The sequence below is a fragment of the Rissa tridactyla genome, chromosome 6 (assembly GCF_028500815.1).
Source record: "Rissa tridactyla isolate bRisTri1 chromosome 6, bRisTri1.patW.cur.20221130, whole genome shotgun sequence".
Classification (NCBI taxonomy): Eukaryota; Metazoa; Chordata; class Aves; order Charadriiformes; family Laridae; genus Rissa; species Rissa tridactyla.
In genome coordinates this window covers 34113591-34137942 of record NC_071471.1, presented here as the reverse complement: position 1 = coordinate 34137942, position 24352 = coordinate 34113591, and the positions used below count along the sequence as shown (strand labels likewise).

Here is a 24352-nt window from a genome sequence, read left to right as displayed (position 1 = left end):
ATAGTAATACAGAATAAAGGAGGTAGGGAAAGTGTTTTCTGAACAACTGTTGCACAAAAAGCTGATAATATATGCCAGAAGTCAGCTCTGGTTCTCCAGCACATCAATATTGCCATGGGTTGGTATCCAGCAAGTAAGGAAGAAGCAAGAATTTTGTTCATTCAGGATTGCTATAAAACCTGTAGGAGTTGCAATAGAAAAAAAAAGATTTGAAATACTTTGAGGCTGATGAAATATAGGCATACCTTTTCACGTTATGGTTGCATCTCACTAGTCTTATGCTTTTTACCTAGAACAAGCAATACCCCAAATTTTCTCCAGCGTAAAGAAAATGCATGCATGTCAGATTCAAAATCAGGGTAGGAATTTTATTTCTTTTGCAAGAATTGATTTTCCATTTTTAATGGCATGGGGATACTTGTATTAAAGACTAAAAATACTTGGAGTATTAGAACATGAGGTAGAGAAACAGAGGAATGTTTTGTTAATCTCATGTGGACACCTGTTTACTGGGGAAATTAAATTTATAATGAAGTTTTAGAGTAGGTTTTCATACAACCTGTATGGTTCTTAAACGACTGGCTGTTGTATTGGATTGTATTTGTGCCATTGGGAAATTGGGAAAGATTAATGTAAACTGGACATCTCAATAAAAACTCCCACTAGATTAAAAGAAAGGGGGGGACAGGGGGGATAAGTTTCTCAGCTTCAAATAACATTTGTAGCCTGACTTTATTAATAAGACTTTTCCTTGGATCTGAGAGGTTTATGGCTCCTGGGGAATAGACTCTTACAAAAAGAATTGCTTTGTGTCACAGCTGCTTGTTTTTTTGGTGCCTTCCCAACAGGGTTGGTGACAGAAGTGTACTTCAACACTGTGCCGCAGCTGTGCAGAATATTTTGAAGAATATCCTTACAGAGTATTTTCCGTATCTCATGTACCTATCTCAAAAATCTGTTAGCCCCAAATGGTGTTTCAGTCAGACTGGCATTAACCTTGTGACAGATAATACCATAGAAACAATTCTATTTTAGGATTGTGTTTCCTTATTGTTTAGGTGGTAACAGAAGGTCAATGCCGTGTGTCAGGGTTGAACAGTCTGTTTGAAATTCCAGTGTTACAAGAACATTGGTTTGGGGTCCCATTCTGCAAGAAGTGATGTTGAACTTTCCAGCAGTAATATCGACTCTGTTTACTCTCCAGTCTTGAATCTTTGAATGGAGTGTGATTTCCAGTTTTTAAAAGGCTTCTCCCTGCCGTATTGGCTGTGACTAGGCACAGGAGGTTTGAATAAGTTGGTTGTACTTGTTTTGAGTATGCATGTAGAGACTGAGCCTGAGTGTCGGCCAGGCCAAATTCCATATTAATAGGGATTTCAGCGCAAACAGTAATGCCCCATTCATTTGGTTTAATCAACATCATAGAGATTTACTAGTTTGAAGTTCATCTGGGCTGCTGCTGTCGAGAACTTTAAGAAAACTTCACAGTGATTGCTGTTGAAAAGGTCTCTAGAAAGTAACCTGAATGTTAAAAAGCTCATCTTCCTAAATATTGGTGTTTTCTCTCAAATTCCTCTGAGTGCATCATGGACAATAAAATATAGCCAGCATGACAAGTTCCAAAAATATATCACGCTTGTTCTGCAACTGCTTTTTTTTGTGTGTCTCTCTTGAAATGAAGATAGTCTCCTCTGTGCAACACTGAGTCTTGCACAATAGTAGAGATGTATCAGCTGTAGTGCGAAACAGGGTGATTGCTCTGCCTCAAAATAGAATATGAATCGAACAAATGAGAGTGGTTTTATACTTGTGGTGTGACAGATTAGAAGAAGAATGGGAGAAATGTATTTTCATTAAATAGTTGTTCAATCCACTTCCTGACAATGATGAAATCTTCAAAATCATTAGTTTGGTTGAACTACTGTGCATCTCTTGTAGGCATTAAGTACAATAACTGCTTTTTAAATTGGCTTTTCAAAATGCTCATCCCTTATGTGAACTCAGTATTCAATTACTTCTCTTGGTTTATCACTGTCACAGAAGTGTACCTAGTCCAAATAGTCTGGAAATTTCTGTTTTCTTTGAGGCAGCCTTTTTTTCTAATACAGTGATGAGAGTTGATGTAGAATTGAAAATCTGGGTGCAGAGGCAGGTCTCGTGTTTGTGAATAAGCAGACGGGGGAAAAAAAAAGGTGCAGGAAAACCAAACCCCCTCCTACACATCAATAAAATGCTTCTTCATATCAGTCTTTCTCCAAAGTTATCGCATGCATATTGAAAACAGCAATTTTTTCCTGTGTTTAGCAGCATCTCAGCATGGTAAATGTTCTTATTGCCTTTAGAGCATTGTCACAAATACACGTTACAAAGACCAGTGACTGTGAGTTAAGATTGACCCTAAATTGTGTGTCATCACTCACAGAGCAACAAAAATATTAAAATCCATAAATGGCAAGTTCTGTAATGTCCTTTATTTACAGAAATAGCTGTATTTTCTTCTTGTAATAAACAGACAGATTTTCATTTACAACTGAAACATCCGTCACTTAAAACTTGGCATAATGACTTCATAGTTGGCATTTTCTTTGACTGAAGGGAAGAAGAAAGAGTTTCATTATTTGGAGAGGTGGGCAGCTGTACTACTGTTCACTACAGCATCACAAGTCTTACTGATCCTGAAGTCACTTACCCTTGATGGATGAAGAAAAAAATGCATGTTTTGGATTTGGGTTTTTTTAAGCATAGTGTCTAGACACATTATGTGCCAATTTAATTTCACTGCCACATCACAGGCTTCACTGACGGTAAAGTCAAATTTCTTCTGTGTTCTAAAGATACTCTGTGCTTCTTGTCCTTAAGCCAATTTTGAATCCATTTCAGTAGTTCTTTCCTTATGCTGTACTTTCTGACCTTATAAATTAATCTGGTGTGATATACAATCCTAAAGCTTACCCTAAATCTAGATAAATTATGTCCCTAGTTTCACCTTTATCTCCCCATTCAGTTATGCGCTTAAAAGAAGCAACTTTGTCAGACCTGACCTTCCTTCTCTGTATCTCTGCTGACTGCTTCTTTTTTTAATTACATTCCTTTAAGCACTATATAATGTTTCCGTCTTCTTTGCAGCTTGAAGTCGAGTGTCTGAAGTTCTGGGCTCTTCCCTTGTTCTTGTATTAAGTAGAAAATCTGAAGTGACCTGCCTGCAGTTCTCCCATACTGCTTCTCCTTCAGTGAGCTATCAAATGTGTTTGCCAGAGGCTTTTCCTTACTTCTTTTACTGGATCTCTTGAAATGCTAGGGCATAATCCAATGGCAGGGGAAGCACAGAGGATTTTGGTGATCTTTGGAAAGGAGATGTGTGTAAGACTGGAAGCAATTACAGCAACTGCATTTATAACATTTATGGTTCTTGTTGGGATAGGTGTGAAAAGGTAACTGGACTGAAAACCCGACGTAACTTACAGGGTGCACAAAGATGGTTGTCAACCAGGCAGTGGCTCTCTGTGAGAGAGGCTCTAGTCCTACTAGGAGTTTTCTCTGTCTCGTTGACGTTGGTATTTTCTCGCTGTAAAGTTTGGTGTAATTCTTTTAACAGCATGCCTAAATGGACACGTGAATTCTAAACCCCACATTGACTGAAAGGTGAACGAACTTAGTGCTGCTTCTTGGAATATGACAGTGTTTTTTTTTTTCTTTTCCAGACCTAAAGATTTTGTGTGTGTACACCTGCTAGAGTGGGCATTTTTGGCAGGAAAATCTAGAGACTTTCAGGCCTGATAAAGGTTTCATGCAAAATGAAGAGTTTCTTCAAGCTTGAGTTTTATACCAAGGAAGGAGCGATCCTTGTGAGGATATATTTAAAGCAGCAAAGATGAGGTCCTAGTCTGCTCCCAGGAGTGTTTCTGTATTTTCTGAAACACCTATTTAATGTAGACATCACTTCAGCCAGAAGGATAAATGAAATGTGAGCCTTTATAAGTCAATCTGCCGTATAATTGTCTTTAGGGGAGATATTTCAAGGGAACATACCCAAAATTTCATTCCAACAGGATTTCATGTAAAATACATTCACTTTTCCCCTCGACCCTACAGAAATCTCATCCCTTCTGAGCAATGTCAGTTCTTCCCAAGTGCTAGGTGCTGGGCAGGTGTTATCCTGTCATGTTGACCAGGTGAGATCTTTTGGAGGAGGGGTGAGCAAATACTGAAATAACTCCTTTTCATCATGGGCGCTCTCAAAATACTTAAAAGGTTTCCACAGTTGCTTCTCAGGTTAGTTCCTGCTGCAGTTGCAGACTACATGGAATGATGCTATTAAATAGCTAACAAAGAAGTCAGCTTCCAGTGTGAACCCCTTCACTCAGACCCCTCCTTCAGTTTACCACGCCGGCCAGCCACCTGCAGCACCATTTGTTGGCACTGAGCTCTCATCCAAGTCTGCAGATCTGCTGCCTCTGGAGGAAGCATCCACCTGCCTTTGTTTTTCTTGAGTGTCAGATGCAGCTGTTCCTAATTCTGCCTGGCCCTTGAAGAGGTCCTGAGGTTGGCCCTGGGGTTTGCTGTTTGGTGCTGGTGACAAGTGAGGTGGGCAGGGCAGCAGAGCGAGTGCAGTCGTACCTGTCCCACCTCCTGTGCCTGAGCACCGAACCCCAAGAGCCAAGCTCTGATGCTTTGGGAATTTCCAGTCCTACCCTGATGGTCAGTTTGTGGATTAGTAAAGAGGCACTTTTCATCATTGGTTTCCAAAGCTTGCTTTTTTTTTTTCCCCAGATGTAGGTGCCTTTGGAAACAAAACCTAATTAAATGGCAAAAGAGACGAGCTGGGTGTGGTGGGTTTCACATGGTAGCCTTGAAGTTGAGTGCTTGCTAAGGAAGTGAAAGAGTGAAGTTGAGTTGTGCCCTGGTGCAGCGTTGTTGCTGTGTCCTGGTGCTGCAAGAAGCGCTTGTTGCTGGCAACAAGCAGCTGGGAAGTGACTGTGACTTTCTGAAGGATTAGCTGCCTAATTCTGCCCAAAGCTAATTATTTTGACCAGTGTACCCTGCCTGGGTACAAAAGGAACAAAAAGGAAAGCACCTGTAAAGCTGCAGTGCTTTTGAGTTGACGTGTCACCGAGGAAGGAATACTTTTCATTGTAATTTTGGTCTCCAGGGCCTAAAATTTGAAGTCCAATCTTAGGATCACATGTTGTTCTTTGTATTTGTCCGTCTGTAATGTAGAGCACTGTCTTCCTTCAGAAAGACACTGTAGATCTGTGGCGATGATGTAGTAAACACCCTGCATAAACGAGTATTTCCTCTTTTAACCTGGGATGGGGTCTGTGCTCACTTATGCCTTAAAGCAAGGCCATTATTCCAGCAGTTCAAGCTGTTAAGAAGATTGGCACCCTCTGTTCTTTGCGTTTTCCTTTTTTTAGAATCTCTTTGTAGCAGTTGCAAGGAACATCAAGGTTTGTTGTGAAGAAACTTGCAGCAGTTGTGTGTAAACTTTTTACTGTGAAGAGGCCTATTTTTCTTGAAATGGAACAGATTATTCAATGATGCTCAGCCATAGATCTGCTTATAAAAGATAATCAGATAAGTGTGTATTTGTCACTCATAGAGCAGACTTGTTCCTGACGTTTTTTGTCATGCTTTCAGTATATTAACTTAGGCAAAAACTCTTGGGATGTTTTTGAAGTTTCATCCTACTGGGTCAGTAGCCAGAGTACTTCCAAGTAATCCTGGTGACATTAGTTTTTACATGTGAAGTTTATTTTCATTCAGCAGGGCATCAACTCCAAAATAAATCTCACTTCTGTAGATTACGTTCAGCATTTGGGAGTCACTTACCCAGTCTCCAATGCTATCGCCAGCTACTGCTGTATTGGATTTGAAATACATTGCAGTTAACTTCCACAGGACCAGGATTTCCCCAGGGATGTTTGGAGTGCTGCTCTGCTGAATGAAATTCCGTGCAACTGGAAGATTTCTAATTAAATGCTGATACACCTGATATATGTGATTCTCTTACAACGACCAGTGTGAAGGCAAACTTTCTCAGCTAACGCGCATCTCTCTAAAATCGGTTGGGATCACCCAGAAGCATCGGTCTGCTTAGGTGGACTGGGGCCTGGTGTACTATTTTCCTATTATGTGTTTTATTTGAATATGTATAATTGAAGCTGGCTGAAAAAAAAAAAATTCATACTTAATAAGATAGTAATTATTTGAGGCAATTACAGGTTTGATCACTTGTAGTATCCTGTATCCTAGAAGCAGGTAAAAGCAGCAGGAAGTAAATACGTTGCCTCCTGCACCCTGGTTACTGAAAACTTAATGTGCCAATTAATTAACTAGCAGAATTCCCAATTTCTTCAAGAGAGTTTTGTCTCATTAAAATTAATCTCCTGGGAAAAGTCTTATTAATTTCAGATACTAGCTCCTGCTTACGTAAATTCACTTTCCTGATCTGACCTTATCCTCATGAGTCAGAAAACAGCCACCTACAAGCAGAGAGGTTCATGGTTGCTTTTAAATCTGTGCCAGTATCACTGTTGCCCATCTCTTAGTTGGGAGTAATCCTGGTGTATTTAAAGAGGAAAATACGCCTTTCGTGAGAACTGAGGGTCTTGAATGAGTTCCTTATGAATTACTAAAGGTGTCACTACCTACTTTGAACAGAATCACAATGTTGATGTTTAACTTCTTTTTCCTTGAAATGGAAGTTCTTATCATCAACAGCATATTGTTGTTGCTTGGTAAACAAAGTAAAGCTTTATACAGAATTAACATTTTGCAGACAGAAGAAAAAAATGGGTCTACAGAGGAAATTAAAAAAACCTGGTTGATGAAATCAAAATGGCATGTTTCCAGAAGAAGGCTCCTGGGATGTTAGATTTGAAAAATGAGGAATTACCTGTTCTGAAATGGGGGAAATACCAGAATGAAAATAAAATTCCTGCAAACCAAAAGTACTCTTAACAGCAACAATTTGGGTACTGTTGTCTCTCTCTTGAAATATTTTTACACCTGAGAAGTTTATTGCACGCTATGCTTCCCACATGTGCGGAAAGGTAATAGTGCACTGTTGCAGTCCAGGGTGTGTGAGCTTACAGCTTTTAGCAGTGAAAGCCGTAAGAATAGGAGACTGTTTTACAGTACTGTACGATTGCAGTGCTACATGGGACACATGGAGGACTATAATTAAAACTGGTTTGCTCTTTATAAATTAAAGAACAAATTACTTGTTGTCTTCTACTTCCCTTGTTTATTTTACTTTAATTAGTCATAGGTAGTAAATTTAAAAAAAAAAAAGAAAGCAGCATCATACATTTATATTGGATTAGCACACTGGAATGGGCAAATAGTGCTTTTCTATTTAGGAAGTTTGAAAATAAGAAAAAATCAGGTGAAACGGTATCAGTGAGTAAGTCTTGGTAGGTGAGGTGTTGCCATCGAAAAGTTGGTGTTATTAATTGAAATAAAGAATTTTTCTTGACATTCAAAAACAGGCAAAACCAAAATTACAGTCCCATTCATCTAATACTAGAGAGATGCATTTTGGGGGAGAAGGAGAAAGAGTCGTATCCAGGGCAATGTGCTCTTTCAGTAATCTGTAGCAAGTACCGTATGTCCATGTGTACAATTGTCATTTTGGTTTTAACTCTCTTGCTGGTGGTGTGGGTGTAGGTTCTGTCGTACAATCAGCAGTTCCCAGTTTTCTTTCATCCTTTGAAAATTTTCCAAAACTCTGAATAGTGATGTTTTAAGGAACTTTACTGGCATGTGTGCTGTATGGCTTTGAGTTTCATTGTGACTATTTAAAAGGTTATTGTGATGGAAAGTCTTTTTGTTCTTCTATCCTAGCTAATTTTTGTTTGGTATTTCTTTTTTTCGTGGTGCTGTTTCATAATAGGGTGATCTGTACAATGTTACTCATTTGTATAACCGGGTTGTAATTCTTAAATATAAGCCAAAAACAGTTAGTAACTGTTCGTAGTTTTACTTGGCTGAGAGCCTTTGACTCAATTGTCCAAAACTTTTTAGGCTGAACAAGACAATGGCCACCCTCTTCCTGCCTTTGCCAATCTGCATATCGAAGTCCTTGACGAGAACAATCAGAAGCCTTATTTCACAAGATCTACGTATGAGGGCTTCATCCTGGAATCCTCCCCAGTGGGAACGACCATCTCTGATAACCAGAATCTGACTTCACCGCTACAAATCGTCGTGTTGGACAACGATGTGGAGGAGGTATGTTTCATTTTTTTTTATAGTGTCATACTGGTGTTTAAATTTGTATTATTTTCAAAGTTTGTTCTTTTGTCTTTCTTTTTATTGAGGCAAAACTGTTTTGATCAATGAATAAAAAAATCCCAATGTCATTGTTACGGGTTCTTTTTCATTTTCATTCTGAGTTCAAATAGATTTGAAAGTATGTCTGAACTGAAAAACTAATCTGTATTTTACTTAGCTCTCCATAAGATTGTGTTCTATTAGAGATGATGAATGCTTAGTGCGAAGAGGAAAAAAAAAAAAAAAAGCATTTTGTGAGAAGGATGAATCTGCCACACAGCGTGGGGAAATGGGAGAGAAGCTCAAAGTGGAAGGAAGTAGTAGTTTGAACAAACTCGGAAGAAAAGGAATAGGAGTGCAGGAGGCTCAAAGTTCAGTCCGTTCTTTGCCCAGATTCTGATACTGACATGATGCGTAGTAAAAAGTGGGCCCCTACAAAAGAATGGTAACCACACAGTAACAATACTGCACCTCTAGGGCTAATGTTTCTTCTGTTCTCACCAAGGCTGTTGCTTTTATGTGTTTTTTGATAATGTTTCTTTTTCCTCTAATTACTTTCGTCTCTCCAGTTGTTCCCTGTGTTCCTGTTTGTTTCTCTTCTTCCATTCTCTTGTTATCTTCAGATACATAAGGAAAACTTAAGTTGTAGGCTTAAGTTTTGTAGTAATATTTATAGTATATGCCAATACTCTTTAATAAAGTTCTTCACTTGATAGTCTGAAAACAATCGTCTGTTTGTGAAAGTTTCACTTTTGACATCGGTAAATTCATTATTTTTGAGAAACAGGAGAGGTCATTGTCACTGAAAGACGCTTTCTACATCGCTGTCTGCATTAGAGTGATGTATCGTCCTAAGAAGCTATTTTAAAGCCCAAAGTCACGTAGAATATCTCCTTCCTATCCATTACAATATCTCAGTCAATTTACAGCATTCATAAAAATCGATTGGAAGGCAAGTGGAAACAGCTGGTGGATCTGGCTTTCTTAGGGGCTGGACAAAAAGTATGGAATAAGTGCATGTGGCAGTCGTCAGCCGACATTGCTGGTGGCTTGTACTACTTGTGAAACACTCTTGTTCAGCATTGCCTTTGTTAAAAGCATTGTGGTTTTCTTGTTTGATCAAATTAATGGGATCTTGTAGGTTGCTTAATAAGAAGGGTGTGCAGGCATCAGGTGTGTGTTTATACTTACAATACATTGTCTGATTGTGTTGTATAAAATCTGTGTAACGTGAGCCTGAACACAACAGAAATCAAATTGTATGAGTTAGTGTCCACAGTTCTAAGTCCTTTTTAAGCTACTCATTTGAGAGTTTTTCTCGGAAGGCTGCTTTTAGTTTTGTGTTCCTTAATGTGTATTAAACCAAAAAAACATGGGGATATTTTTAGATGGTTTTAGCCTAAGCAAGTTGCTGTCTATTTTGTTCTGTCCACACCTTTATGAAAGTACTAGTGTAAAATCCATTGGTTCAAATATGCCTCGTTCATATTTGTTTGTTACAGAAATCTGGAATTTTAGGGCACTATTTATTATGCCCACCTTATACCGTGCATGACTGCATATTAATTTTACAAAAACGGAAAGAGAGGCTATTAATCACCAGAAGGGTGGAAGACTGGAACCAAGCAAGTCTGTCTGTGAGACTGATAGAGTTGCACGCTAGATAGGTGTGGTCTGAAACTTAGAACTGAGTTTTTGGCAAGATGGAGAACTTGTTGTCAACCCTTTCTGCCTGGGTTGCTACGTTGCCAGTTTGGGCGATGGACTGCTAAAAATAGTACAAAAATCTCCCTGTTAATCCACAATGTGCTGCTGGTGTTTCTTTGTCTGCAAGTCCACCAACGTTCCAGGGACTGAGATATTTGCCCGCAAGGCTTTGTAACTGCAACGACCTCAGAAGATCCTATTGTGCATAGAAAGTCCACAGTGGGAAAAGAAGTCAGACAGCACGGCTGGTGAGGGAAGGGCTGAATCCATTGTGCTTGAAATAATTCAAAACTGTTCTAATTAAAGAGAATTCAGTCTCCTAGTTCAGACACTTGAATTTATGCGGCAGTTTACCATGCTGGTCGTTTTTTGGGACTCTCTCCTATTTCCTAGTAGGTGATACTGTTACACTAAAGGAATGACAGAAAGACTTTGGATTTCATTAACCTCCAGAGGTTTTTCAGGTTGGAGTTAGTAGTGCTCTGATTAACCTTTCCCTGGCAGATGCACCACTCTACCCACAAGATGTCAAAGGCAGATTTGATAATACAAGGTTCTTTGATGTAACTACATATTAGATCCTATACGAGACTGAAAATTAAGATTACTTTGAACTGTTAAATCATGAATTTGGGCTGACTCTTTGAATGAATCATGCAACTACCAGATAGTTAGTATAGCACACGATATTTGTATACTCGCAAACTGCAAATATTTAATTTTAAGAACTTCTGCATGGAAGAGTAATTTGTTCCTTTAATACAAACTACTTCATGAGGTTCGTAATGTAATCCTGGTATTTATATTCCCCACCAAAAGTGCTTTCTGTTACTGATTTTGTCAGTACAAGTTCAGTACCTCAAGTTTTGAGGGATGCTCTGAAATTCATCACAAGCTGTTTGACCATGGGCCAACGTTTTCTTGTTGAGCCTTCTCTGTAGTACATCAGCATGTTCCCAAGAAGTTATATTAATATTTGCATATTGACTAGGGCGGTTCATTAATATACTTGTGTTTGCACTAAAAATTTCAACGTAGGTGTGGCCCAAATACTTGTGGTTTCAATTGCATCACTAATAATTAAAAAATACATCTGTCCAATCTGCAGAAGATGTTTCAATTGGGAGCACTGACATAGCTTAAATATTTGTGTCCAAAGACAGTGAAAAACAAGTTTATCATTGTTGAACACAAGCTGCTTAAGGCAGCTGCTTAGAAGTTGTTAAATATTTCTGTGTCTCAGTACGAGTAGACCTGACATTTCATATCCACAGGAAATGACCGTGCAAGGGCCCAAAAGTATTTCCTAGTGAACTTAACACTTGGTTGTTTTACATCATGTTTTCATTTTCATTGCTTAGTGAGTAACAGGAGTTTGGTTAAGTTAGTGAAAATCTAGTTCAGTCACATGACACAAAACGAGGCACAGCCAAAACTTATAACCTGTTGTGGGCACGAGACTTCCAGCAGAGGAAGGCTGCAGCAATTGCATGTAACTCATACAAAAAACAGCCAAATAAACTGAAATGACCTGTACCTTCTACATGGTAGCTCAGGGTGGGTTAGGAAGCACAGGGAATGCGTACTAACTTCGGCAGGTCTCAGTGTTCTGATGGCTTCATTGTATCTTAGTCAATTAATGTATTTAGTAAGTAGGGATTGCTGATGAGAAGTCGACGCAGCTCCTCTACGTGCTTGTGCGCATACTTTCTGATACTGACACTGGCGAAACATAACGTAGTCAGTCTTCTGATTGACAAATCGTTGAGATTATATTTCTTATTAAAATGTCCCTGTCCTCGGATAAATGCATGAAGAAAGCGGTCATCGTCACTGTGGATCTTAAGAAAAAAACAGAACACATTCTAGATTTAAACCTTGTGGGAGTTATAATAGGGTCCTGCTATAAACCTTCCAAAAATTAATTTATAGAAGTGACATTGCAAACAGACCTTTAACTAGAGCAGCACTGCCAAGTGCTGATATAATTAAGTGGTCTGTTTAAATGGCATAAATTAAATTAAGCCACATGAGTACCTTAAGACCTGAGTAAACCAAAGCTGAGATGAGGAATTTGAACAGTATGATCTGATTGCTGTTTACATAAGCCTTCCCAAGCCACTTCCTTCCTTACTCTTTTGCTTCCAGGGGAGAGTACTAATTTCTTCTGCTCTGGTGCTTAGGGTTGATAAAAAAGCTATGCAGTTACCACCTTACCACCTTGTATGACAGATTTTGTTCAATCTCTCTTAAAAAAAAAAAAAACCACAACAAAGCCAAACAAAATAAACCACAGGATTTAACTTGGGAGTTGAAAGAAGCTGATCAGCATTCATATCCATTACATCCTACTGAACTGCCGAGGTGTTTACCGATACCACATGCAGTGCCTTGATGAATAAACTCAGGGTGTAGGGTAATTTGTGCATTGCTCGTTAGAACACAAAATTGATGTCATGTTTATAAGGTGTGCCAGCATGTGTTCCAAAGCGTTTAACGCATTGCAGCACACATTCAGCAAAGGAGCTGTGCAGTGAGCCTGATGCTTCTGCGGATGCCTGCAGCCCAGCACAGCATCCCCAGGCAGTGGGATATGATGCACGTCCCATTGGTTCCTCTCTCCAGATCCTTTTCTGCCAGACCAGTTGCTTGTTTTCTGCCTCCGTTGTCTATGAAGTTGAAGTCAAACTAAGTCGATGGTTGCTCAACACCTGTATTTCCAGAGAACTTGCAGGGAAATTTTAAAGAATGATTATTTTACATAAAGGCCTCTCAGTAGCAATCTGAGAGGACAGAGTAATTAATGGGTACAATAACTTTTAAATGTAACTACAAATGCAGGTTATGGATTTTCAATGATATATCCAGATAAGGAAAAACAATGTTTTTTTTTTAACCAGGAGTACTGAAGCATTTTAAATACTGAAGCGTTTCTCTCTAATATTTGCCTGATTGCTTTTATCTTTCACTGTATATTGTTTGAACTTGTTTTGCAGCCAGTATCCTCTCAAGAGGAGAGTTCTCATAATACTGCTATCCCTGTATAGCACTTCTGTGACGCTGATTGTCATGTTACACAATAATAGTTCAGGAAATATTCTTCCCAAATGTAAAAGCCCATTAATATCATTATTAAAACAAACAAAAGGGGAAAAGCAAAGCAAAAAGGCTGCTTCTCTTTCTTTGGGATTTATAAAGAGACTTTTTTTGCTTTTCTGGATCTTTCTGCTTAAGAAGGAAAAATAAAAATCTGAACATCGAATCACTACTGTAGCATTGTATATCTTCCTTAATTTGTGTAGGATGAATAGCTAATATTTTCTGCCTTCTGAAGCTATTCTTCTCTCTTTGAGTTCCTCTGAGTCCTCAAGAAATTTCTTTTTCTATATATCTACCATTTTAAACAAATGCTATTGCTAATTAGTGGAAGCATGGAAGATGCTGACATTTGTTTGTAGCCCTCTCCCAGGAGTGGCTCCCTTGCATGAGGAACAGAAGATGATTTTTTTCAAAACTTTTCTGTGGGCTTTTCATTGAGGGAGGGGCATGGCCCTTTGCACCTCAGCTGGGAAAAGTCTACAAAGTATTGCAGCACTTTTTAGTGCCTGACTTTATAGTCGTGCTTGTGCCTCAGCCCTTGCGTTGTGCAGGGGCTGGAGATGTTTTGGTGGTGAATGAAAGAATTCAGAATTCAAGCACTGCTGAGCATCCATCCTTGTTCTCTTAACAGTCATTTGACATCTTTTCCTACAAAATGGAGATGATGTAAATGTTGAAGAGCTTTTTTATTATTATTTTAAATTGTACAATTAAATATAATTTAAATGAACTCACTTTAAAGGAAAAAGCGTTTAAGAAGAAAAAATTATTCATAGGGTGTGCTGGACAAAGTCTGATCAGACTGGTTTAAAACCCTCAGTTTTTTAGTTGCTGAGAATTTAGGCTTGATTTCTTCTCCTCCTCGGGTTCTGTTGATCCAAGCGGTTTTGCAACTAAAGCCATCTTGAAGACTTCTCAGGAAGCTAAGGAGGCATGAAGACAACTCAGGAGGTTGCTTTTCTGATATCTAATGGCAATGTTAAAGATGCAGGAAATTCACTCCAGCTGCTGCATCTACCTTGTCTGTTCCATCCAAGCTATTGGGAACCTGGAGGACCATCTCATCAAGCCGTGCAGAACTAGTCTCACGCGAGTTAGAGAAAAGCAATGAGGCCAGTGCCAACCCAGTCTGATTGGAAACCCCTTGTCAATGGGACTGGGGATCTCACTTGCTTCAGCTCTGCAATACTGTGAATGTTGGATTTTTTTTTTTTCAATGAAAAGATCTGCATGGAAAAGATTTTCTACTTTCACCCAGAAATGAGGAGGACAAATGCTGAAAACATCTCTTCAACAGAACAACTCTCATCCCTGGGTGTTTCAGTGCTGATCGTCCTCTACATGAAGAATGCTGGAAAACCGAGATGTGTCATTAAATTATCTTTGTTATTGCTACTTCTTTTTGGAGACAAGCCTGTGCTAGCAGTCGGGAAGCTTGAGCAGTTCTGATGCTCTTGGAGCTTGTTCTGGCGACCCTGGAGAATTTGACAGCCAAATATATTCTCTCTAAAAGGTCCTTGGGGATGTTGAAACACATACAGAATATGTGTCATTGTCTGCTCATTTTTGACCATATCATGTAATTTTGGTGTAATCTTTAGTAAATTGTAGAAAACTCTTTGTTTTAGGAAGAGCTGTAAGCCCTCGTGGGAGAGCAGGAGCAGCAGAAATAGAACATTGACATCCACACAGGCTTCCAAACTTTCCAGAACTTCTCCAGAGATTTTCAAGTAGAACAAATTCAAACCCAGGCTTTGTTTATTAAGAGAATATTGGAGCACTTTCTGCATCTCGTTTCATTTTATGTTTGTCTGTAACCATTTTTTCCCCAAATGTGCTGTTTTATGAGGTCCCTCAGTATGGGGGTTGTGTTTCTTTACCTATATTCATTTTGTATCGTGTTTCTCTTTGTAGCTTGCACCAGGTGCCACTCCTGTAGGTATTGGGTATCACGTTTGCAAAATTACTTTTTGATTGCGTTGTGTGATTTCTTTCTTTCTTTCTCCCGTCCTCCTTCATTTTTCTCCGCCCTGTCGGTGTTTATTTGGGACTGGGACTGTCGCTTGGTTTGTGAAGCCTGCAAAGAGCCCTTTAAACACATGGGACCAAATTCATTTAGGGCATAAAGTTGTACCGTGGTCACAATGTGATTACTTTATGTTAATTTAATAATTATATATCTTTATAGAAATCTTCAGTATTACAAAAAGTTGGGTTGTTTTAAATTTCAAATGTACCTACTAGTCAGTTTGAAGTACGTAAACTGTATCAGGTTTGAACTGCATGCTTGAATTGGTCCTTGCAGGTTGCATGTATACTCTTTTGTGTGGATTCTGGTAGTTTTCTACTTAAAATTATATGCTAAACAATTTAGCAGAGACAAACCAGTCTACGTGACCCAGTAATGTAGTCAGAAATCACAATGCTTAGGTCCAGACACCAAAATAAAATAATAGTTAAAAAATATAAAGTAACTGGAAATAGTGTTGGCATCATAGATGGATTGTTCCCCACAATTGTATTCTCTCACAGTATCTGCCACATAAAATGTTCACAGTTAAGTTGAGCAGACTTTCTTCCTGCATAAAATGTGATAAAAATGTAAAAGCATAGCAATGCCAAGATTAAGGAAATAAATTGCTTTGTAGGTTGGACGTGCACAGAAGCTAGTAGAAATAGGCATTGATTGCAGTAAAGGTGATTTAACTTACACATTAGGATAAAATTTTTATTAAAAGAATAGCTAAGGAATAGGACAGATTACTTCGGGAGCGAATATTATCTCTATCATTGGTTTTCCTCAGTAACAAATTAGGGAAAAATACTGTTTATTAGTGTTCAAAATGGCATGACAAGCAAGAAGTGTAACAACTAACCAGGGTTTTTGTAAATTAAATTTTTGACCGACTTTGTAGTGTCTACAAAGTGAACAATTATTGGCAATTACCTTCTGTAATTTTTCATGGAAAAAAGAGATTTCCGTTTGCATTGCTAGCTGTAAAATGAATTTTAATTTTACTGAAAGCTGGCATAGCTGCAGCAAAGCTTTAGGCAATAGGAAACCACTCATTTGGAACACTTTGATATTTCTTCCACGTAGCTTTCAGCAACTGAAATTGTTTGTCATTTAAATAGTATAATCTTAGCCTTCCAAACTGTGTGCTTTAGAGTATTTTGAATTGCTAAAATAAGTTTCTCTTTCTCCTTCTGTTGTGCTAATCTGTCCTCATAGAGGTTCATTATGATACTTGGTGCATGGTAGAGTCAGCTCGTGTTCCTGCCTGCTCTGCTGTAGGGATTGCTGAGCTTCCCAGTGGCCTCTTTTCTTTTTTTTAATTACATAGGAATAACAATAACGACAGGGCAGGAGTTAACCTTCTAGAAGCATTTGGGATTCAGGATGAGAAAATGTTCAGGGAAGAACAACATCATGCTACTTTTGGGGATAATTTGTTGAATTCTGCTATTTCTGACTGCATTGGGCGTTCTACGCTGTATGGGGCGCGCTCCGTAGAATTGTGTTGGAAAGTAGCCGGTAAAAATACTTTTCAAGTTATGCCTTGTGCAGCCACTGGATTTTCTGTTATGTTTTATTCATAGTACTAGTCCTCTGATTTCTCATCCCCGCGTTATTTGGGGCAGTTCATGACTCGTCTCCCAGCCCTTTGTGTTTTGCCTGATCACATTTGCATTCCTCTTTTGTAACCTCGCCTCATATAACAGAAATAACTAATGACTAAGAGTAGCATATTAAGTCAGGTCAAATTAAGCAGATTACACACAAGAATACAGAAGTCTTTGTTGGAATACTGTAGGCAGTAAAAGATAATGTAATTTATTTTAAAATTTAACTGTAATATAGAGTGACCCTTGCAGTCTAATCACTTTAATAACTCAATACCATCTTTAAAGAGATGGGGAAGATGTTGGGATATTTCATACTGGTCATGAATCACGTTTCTGTCATTTCAACAACATGGACATCCCACAAAAGTGCCTTAATTTGTGGGGCATTTTAGAACCACCAGGGCATATGAAGCTTAAACACCCTTTTTGCCTGCTCTGTGCTGGCATCCAGCAGACTGCAGGGTAAGGACTAAGGGTAGGAAATCCATTTTGCAGCTTTGTATCCATCTGGTAAATTCACACTGGAAGGAACTGGCTTGAGGTTCTGGACTTTAATTAATCTGCTGTATTCCTTGTGAATGTAGTCATAACTTCTGACTCTGTGGCAGAAACATTCTTCCCCTTTCTGTTAGCTGAGATTCTGTTTGCCCCAAAATTAATTTCAGTCTTTTCCCCAGGGAACATTTCATTCTTCTTCCCCACACTCTTGTAATCTGCCAACCGTGCTGGCAGAGAAGACGGAAACGGAAGGATGAGTTCCGGACTGGTTGCTCAGGATATCTCCTCAGGCATTGCCCTGTCTTTATAACGTCCCGTGCTTTTGCACGCAGCATTAGAACTGCAGCGCAGCCCTTGGTGCTCGCCCAGTTGTACATGGAGCCATCCAAACCTGATCTCTGTGCTCCCAGCAGGCTGCTTAGGGGAGTCATGAGTAGCAAATTCACAATGCCATGACTTGCCTTTTTTTTTTTTTGCTCTTTACCTTAAAATGATAACTTCCTATTGAAAATCACACCACGGTTGCTTTACTGTGGTTTTCACCTGATGAACTGAGAGATTCGTAATTCTGCGTCAGTATATTTTGTTTCTTTTCGAGACGTAAAGAGGATCTCTGAACAGCATCTATTTAGTGATATGTTTCAACACATGTGATTATCTTATTTCATTGCATCAACCCAACTGTTTTATTACTCCGTTAATCAAGATAAGTTTTGTTTTGTTTTTAATATGGTTGAAGACAAATGCTTGAATCTAATTTCTTACATTGGTAACTTATGTTTGGCTTAAAAATTACTGTTTTAATGAAAAAAGCATCATTTAAAACTAGCAGATACAGGTATTTGTTTACCATTGAGGTATTACCATTAAAGTGTGTTTTTAATACATTTTTCATCCAGAAGATAGAGTTGTTTTTTACTTTGTTTTTTTTTACAGCTTTGTAGATTCAGTTTGTTGCAGTATTTGTACTTTCTGCTTATTTAGGTTTCAACTAAAACAAGCACTTGCATTGAATAACTGGAAAAGCAATGGTATATATGAATATATAATAAAATGCTCTTTGTTGTTTAAAGACGAAGGATCCCCAGCTCCATCTCTTTCTGAACGATTACAATACGTTTTTCACTGTGACTCAGAGTGGCATCACCCGCTACCTCACCCTGCAGCAGCCTGTTGACAGAGAAGTCCAGCAGCTTTACACCTTCTCGGTAAGCTAAATGCACTTCAAGGCATATTTCGCATTCTTCCGAGTAAGTGTTGAAAAATCATTAGTTATAACATTGTTGTAGATCATTAAAATGGTGCAGAAGAAGAAAATCAGTGAAGGATGAGCAGCAGCAATACCAGGGGAGGAGGGCTTGATAACTGGGGTAGTGTGCTCTTCCAAAATGCATGTATTTGGTTTGATAGGAACGTTTTAGAACTGCCTACTGGCATCACCTCTGTGGTCCCAGGCTTGTATCCTGCTCCTCGCTTATCCCATGACACAGTCTGACTCTTCTCTTTTGTACCCGGCATGGCCTTTGAGGCCACCTTTGCCTTTTCTTGACCCTTGAGCTATCAACATGATGCCTGTAATGGCCTTTCCGCTTTATTTTGTACAAATTAAAAAAGTAGGCTAACATATACCCCAGCCAGCAGTATTTAAAAAATGGGAAAAAAAAGTTCAAATGAACTTAATACTCCCTCAGGCATTTCCTAGTCCGTTAGTAAACATCTTATCAGCCCTAAAGCAATTTGCAAAAGTGCTGTAGGGAAACTCTGTTCCTCTGCAGGGGTTCCCAGTGAATGCTTCTGTATTTTCTAACAGTTTAGCATTTGAAAGGAGAGCTCAGATTTCCTCTATGAAATAAGGCCTCTAGCTCTTAAAGTCCCACCTTAAAAGGCTGTCTTTGTGGTTTAACACATGTATAGCAGCTCCTGTGTGCGGCGGTGCTGCGTGTCAGACGGGTTTGTGAGCTGTGGCCAGGCCCTGCTCCTTGAGGATGTTCAGCAGAACTGGGGACAGGCTCTGTCCTTCCAGCCATGGACTGCAGCTCAGATCCCAGCCTGGGACTCACCCTGACCCTGGGACACTGTTACTCCCTCTCATTTCTCCTCCTAATCCGACACTGTAGGTTTTAAAGGCACTGTTTCATTTTACTTTTGCCCTGAGTCTTGCACACTGCAGGCTCAAGCTCAGCTGAAGCCTCCTGTAATTGACCCACAAGCATAGACAAAAATGAAAAATGAAATTGTACTCGTCATACTGTATTTTCTCATAGCTGGAATTGTGTGAAGAATACACCATTAAAATATGTTCCTGTTCTGCTTTATTTTTTTTCCTCCTCCTGAAGATGGCAGCTTCTGATGGTGTACAGGAGAGTGTCCCAGTGACAGTCAACATCGTGGTGATTGATGCAAATGATAATTCTCCAACCTTCTCCAACATATCATACAATGTCAAAATTTATACAGATATGAGGCCTGGGGAAGGCGTTATAAAGGTAATTTCAAGGCCTCTTTATTAGCTTTGTTAACTTGCTCTTTGATAGCAGTAGATGGTCTTACACGAGTTGGAAATGTACTGAAAACAGCTGGAAATAAAGTCTGTGTATCCCCATCCACTTGATTAGTTACATAACTATTAAAAAGTTGGTAATACTAAATGATTGGCCTATCTTAGATGTATAGTTGCAGTTCACCTGTTTCATCTGAAATTTGACAAAACCTGTTCATCTGAAAAATCTCAAAAGAAAAAAATAATATTCTCCTGTATTAGCAGGATATAGAAATAAAATATTTTGGGAGAACAGGTAAACAGTTCAGTAGAACATAACCAGAAATGTTTTACTATGTCATAAAACCTTTTGGTTTTTACAGAAGCCTAGAGTCATCTGTTTGTAGAGCAAATGAGCAGTGAAAAAAGTGTTGAACACAGGCCCAGAGAGAGAAGCAGTTTTAATTAAAGTTTACGAGCACTGATTAATGTTTCAGCACAGACTGGAGGTGAATCCTGGTTGCACTGAAGTTAATGGAAAAAGGCTTTTTTGGGTGGTAATTCTTTTAAGATCTCAGCCGTGCTCTGAGTGCTTCCAGTCTAGATGGATGAGAAGACAAGCTGCTGTTAGTGGAGGTCAGCATTCAAGGGTGGTAGAGGCAGTGGGAGTACTGGAAAAAAAATCCAATTCATCAGCTGACTGGTAATAAAATACCATTTTCTGAAATATAATCAGCAACTAAGCATCTGAAGGCAGCAGTGATTTAACAGTATTAGGAGAGAGTTCAGTGTCTGTTTTGGCATAGGCCCTACTTGAACTGTATTGACTTGCTGCATTTGTTATCTTTGGATATTCATTAGTGTTAATCTCGTCTTTTCATCAGTCTGGGCTACAAGTGCTTAAAAGCATCAGTGAGAGTCATGAGGACATTTTCAGCAAGATTTGAGGGAAAGATAAAAGTTTTAAACACAGTTAAGTTCCTTCAAGCTTTGCACGAGGCTGTGTGCAAAAGGGGAAAAAAAGAGACCAAATACTGTTGTCCTGAGTGAGTAAAAGGCAGGTGGAGCTCAGGAGCTGTGCGTAGGGTTTGACATCAGGAGCTGTATTTGCAATGTCTCATAAGCTTCTAACCCCATGTATAATCGTGGGATTTTGTGAGTACAATGCATTCACTTGGTATTTAATGGACAGAGATAGGTACAGTGCTGAAAAAAATTTAAATAAAGGGTTTTTTTCCTAAAGCATAAGCATTCTAGTTCAAAAAGAAATAATTGGGGTTATTACATGGCCTTTGCTGTGCGGGACATCAGGCAGAGTGTAGTGTGCTATGGATTTAAAGTACCTGTCTGTCTAAGTGATTTTTCCTCTTAAAGGTGCATGTGCCAGGAAACATGAGGCGGAAGCTGTTGCTGAATGAGATTGCAGCACGTATGAAAAGAATGGGTTTGATACCGCAGGTTGGCCTTAAGGATGCTCTGAGCTGCCTGAGTTGTATTTTGATGGCTTGAATGAAGCAGAGCAGCTACGCTGCTTTTCTAAACCAGCTGCAGTGCAAAAGTACCTTTGTGTTCAGAGGGAATGTGCTGGTCTGAGGGTTTATACTTTCTGATGTTTCAGCTGCGAATATTTTCAGACCCTGGAGGCATGCAAAGGGCAGGAGTGCAAGTTCCTCAGTAAGTTGTTCTTTCTGGGAAAAAGCAAGAGGGCAGCTCTGCAAGACCATCTGCGTTTGCCTGTGCCACCAGAATTAGCTTAGCGGAGACACAAATTACTTCTCTGTGAGCAAGTTCGGTCTGAGAGACTGTTATGTCCTGCTCCTCTTCCCTTGCCCATTGCAGCAGTTACCTTTTGCCTTCCCACACTGATGCTGTGGAACTGCATGCATAAAGAGCATTAATCAGATCAATGAAATTATGCAGATCAGGAGCATTGCAAGGATGAAAAAGCACAAGAGCAGAAATGGTAAGAAGAAAATTTAAAATGTAAATATTTTGCAGAACATTTGAACTTAGCCTGAAGTAGATCTAGAACGGGTCCCTGCTAGAAGGACATTGTGAAGTTGGAAATGAGCAGTGGGGAAGTGAGGCCTTAAACTTGCCTTTGCTAAAAATTAAAATTATTTTGGAAAACGTGAGAGTTCTGAGAGTGAGTTTTTTCCCTCCTCCACGCTTCTTGTCTGCAAGGTCAGTGCGTGATGACTTTCAGACTAGTAAGTTTATAGTGCAGTCAGATATGGAGGGTGGAAAATTCTGGCTATTTTGGGAGAGGAGTTATTTCGCCAGATGATTGGAGTTTCTAAACAAACTGACCAAAAAAAGCTGAAAGTCATCTTAAGATTTCTGCATACTGATAATGCCAGTAAATAATGATTTCAGGCTGCTAGGGTATTTGGGAAGTTGCTCAACTTGTTATTTTGCCAGGGACGCAGGTACTGAGTCTTTCATTCAGTGTTACAGGAGTGTGAGAAATGGGATTTGTCTTGTGGAGTTGAGTGGCCACTGAATCTGTGGGGCCACAAATACCCATGGGTTTCCTTAGCCCAGGAACGTGGATATGTGCTGCCTTATCACTGCTTTATAAAGCTTCTGCTTTATAAATGCCTTCTCAAATGGAAAACAGAAATTTTTTCCCTTTTTTTAGCTGCTAATACAGTGATTTTGATGATATACTTAGCTTGTTCTCTATATGCGGAGCAAACTCATCTTCTAACCCTGTCTCATCATTGATTTAAGAATCATTTGAGATTCTCTGTTGCGAGGTGATGATCAGCTGTGATAGTTCCCAGGGGAAAACGAGCCAGGTCAGATATGATTAGTCTGTAAAAACCACTTTCTCTAATCGGAGAAAGTAGGTTAGAAAAAGAACACTGACCTCAGTGAGTCTGTACAGACTCATAGTCATTTACACGTAAGTGCTGGCTTGCACTTAACTCTCTACTCGGACTTATTTGCAGAGATGATCAAGAAAGTATTTCTTTTATGAAGCCTGTAATCTTTCTACAAAAATACAAATTTCTGCTATAGCAGTGTTAAGTGCTCTCATGTCACTGGCACTTTGCTTTTCTTATCCTGAAGGTAATAAGGGATTAAGATTTTTTTTCTTTTTTTTTTGCTAAGTGCAGTTGTGTGAAAATGTACAAATAATCCCAGTTTGTACTTGCTTGTTGTCCCATATTGTCGGAAATTGTTTTGATTTTACTCCTGGGAAAAAACCCAAACATATCAGTTAATGGTTTAGATTGTGTTTGCTGTCTGGTATACTCTTAAAAAACAGTAAATTAAAAAAAAAAACAAACAACTTAGGCTCTGCTTGAAAATAACCACAGCTATCGGGGGAAAAAAAAATTAATTTCAAATGTTTTTGTTCCCTCTGGGTGGTTAGAGCCAGGCATTTCCCTCCTTTCCCTGTTGTCTTTAAGAGAAATGAGCAAAACAGTGGAAACAAATCTGTGTGTTACTGAGTTGCATTGGTTTCATCTGGGAGCCCGGTGGCGGTGGGTAATCTACCTTTTGCCTTCCAGTTGTATGTGTTAGGTGCAGCCTTGTGTAGCTTTTGGTGTAGTTTTCAGAAAGTTGGAGCGTTTCATGACAGAGGAGCTTGTCCCCTTTATAGCAGTGACCTCCCTCCACTTTCTGAGGATGCAGAGTGGAACATGAAATCTCTGCTCCCTGCCTTCTTGGGCAGGGGCTATGGCAGTACCATTGGGGGGCTGAAAACAATTGATTTGGGAAGTTTGTATTTCACTTGTCTACTCTGAGTACTTGTAAGATTGTTTGAGGCCTTGATCGAGAAGAATGTTTTCTCAGTCGAATTCATACATCTGTATATTCTGTCCCTTTCAACTTGAGAATTTATCTGAATTTTCCCTCTGCTTTTGTAGGTATTTTACTGCACTCCCTGAGAGCGGCAATAGCTGATTGAGGAATCTGTCATTTAAAACAGATAAATATGTTGCAAATAATAATTATCACTAGAAAGACTGATTACTAATAAACAGTTTAAAGTACTTAATCTTTTTTTATGTTGTTATAATTTTGCTTTTCTGTTTTTCAGTTTTCTATTAGTACTTTCATCCTGTGACTCAGATTTAAACTAGTTGCGCGTTGATAATTGGAGTATGCAGCCATAATGCAGTAATATTTCACACAAGTAATTTAAATCCACTCTGTTTCTTTAGACATCTCTCATTTCTGTATACAGCATAAGCTACGCAGGGCACAGAGAATACTGAGCAGGAAAATGAGAGCACTGAGAAGGGACAAAGGATGGCAAATAACATTATTCACCTAAATCTTTCTGTAAATTTGCCTGAAGGTCAAAGACTTCCTTGGCCCATGAAAAGCTTTTGTGTATGTTCTCTTTACGGAAGAAGTTGTGAACTGGCCTTAAGAAGTATATACTGTTCTCACTCTCCTTTAAATTTACAAAACCAAAAGAACCTATTTTAGTTTCTCTGTGTATCTTAATTTCTACCTAATTTCCTGTTGCAGAGGTATGAGCCATGTTCAAGGGCTCTTTTATAACAACAGTTAAATAACTTCATGATTGAAAATAAGCTATGCAGTGGATTAGTACGTTACCTGGTCACCTTGTGCCAGCTGAAGCAATTCTGCCTAAGATCAGCAGCGCAAGTGGATTTGGAGGTCCTGCCATACGTCCTGGTCACA

The 24352-nt window shown here is 39.1% G+C and overlaps 1 protein-coding gene across 17 annotated transcripts in view; it reads left to right on the top strand.

Annotated features, from left to right (window-relative positions):
- Positions 1-24352, top strand: part of PCDH15 (protocadherin related 15) — an 827643-nt gene that overhangs the window by 617510 nt on the left and 185781 nt on the right. For all 17 annotated transcript variants that reach the window (XM_054204839.1, XM_054204838.1, XM_054204854.1 and 14 more), the window contains 3 exons: positions 8026-8232; positions 18279-18413; positions 19542-19691. In XM_054204839.1, coding sequence (XP_054060814.1) covers positions 8026-8232; positions 18279-18413; positions 19542-19691 — 492 coding nt within the window. The remainder of the gene's footprint in view (positions 1-8025; positions 8233-18278; positions 18414-19541; positions 19692-24352) is intronic.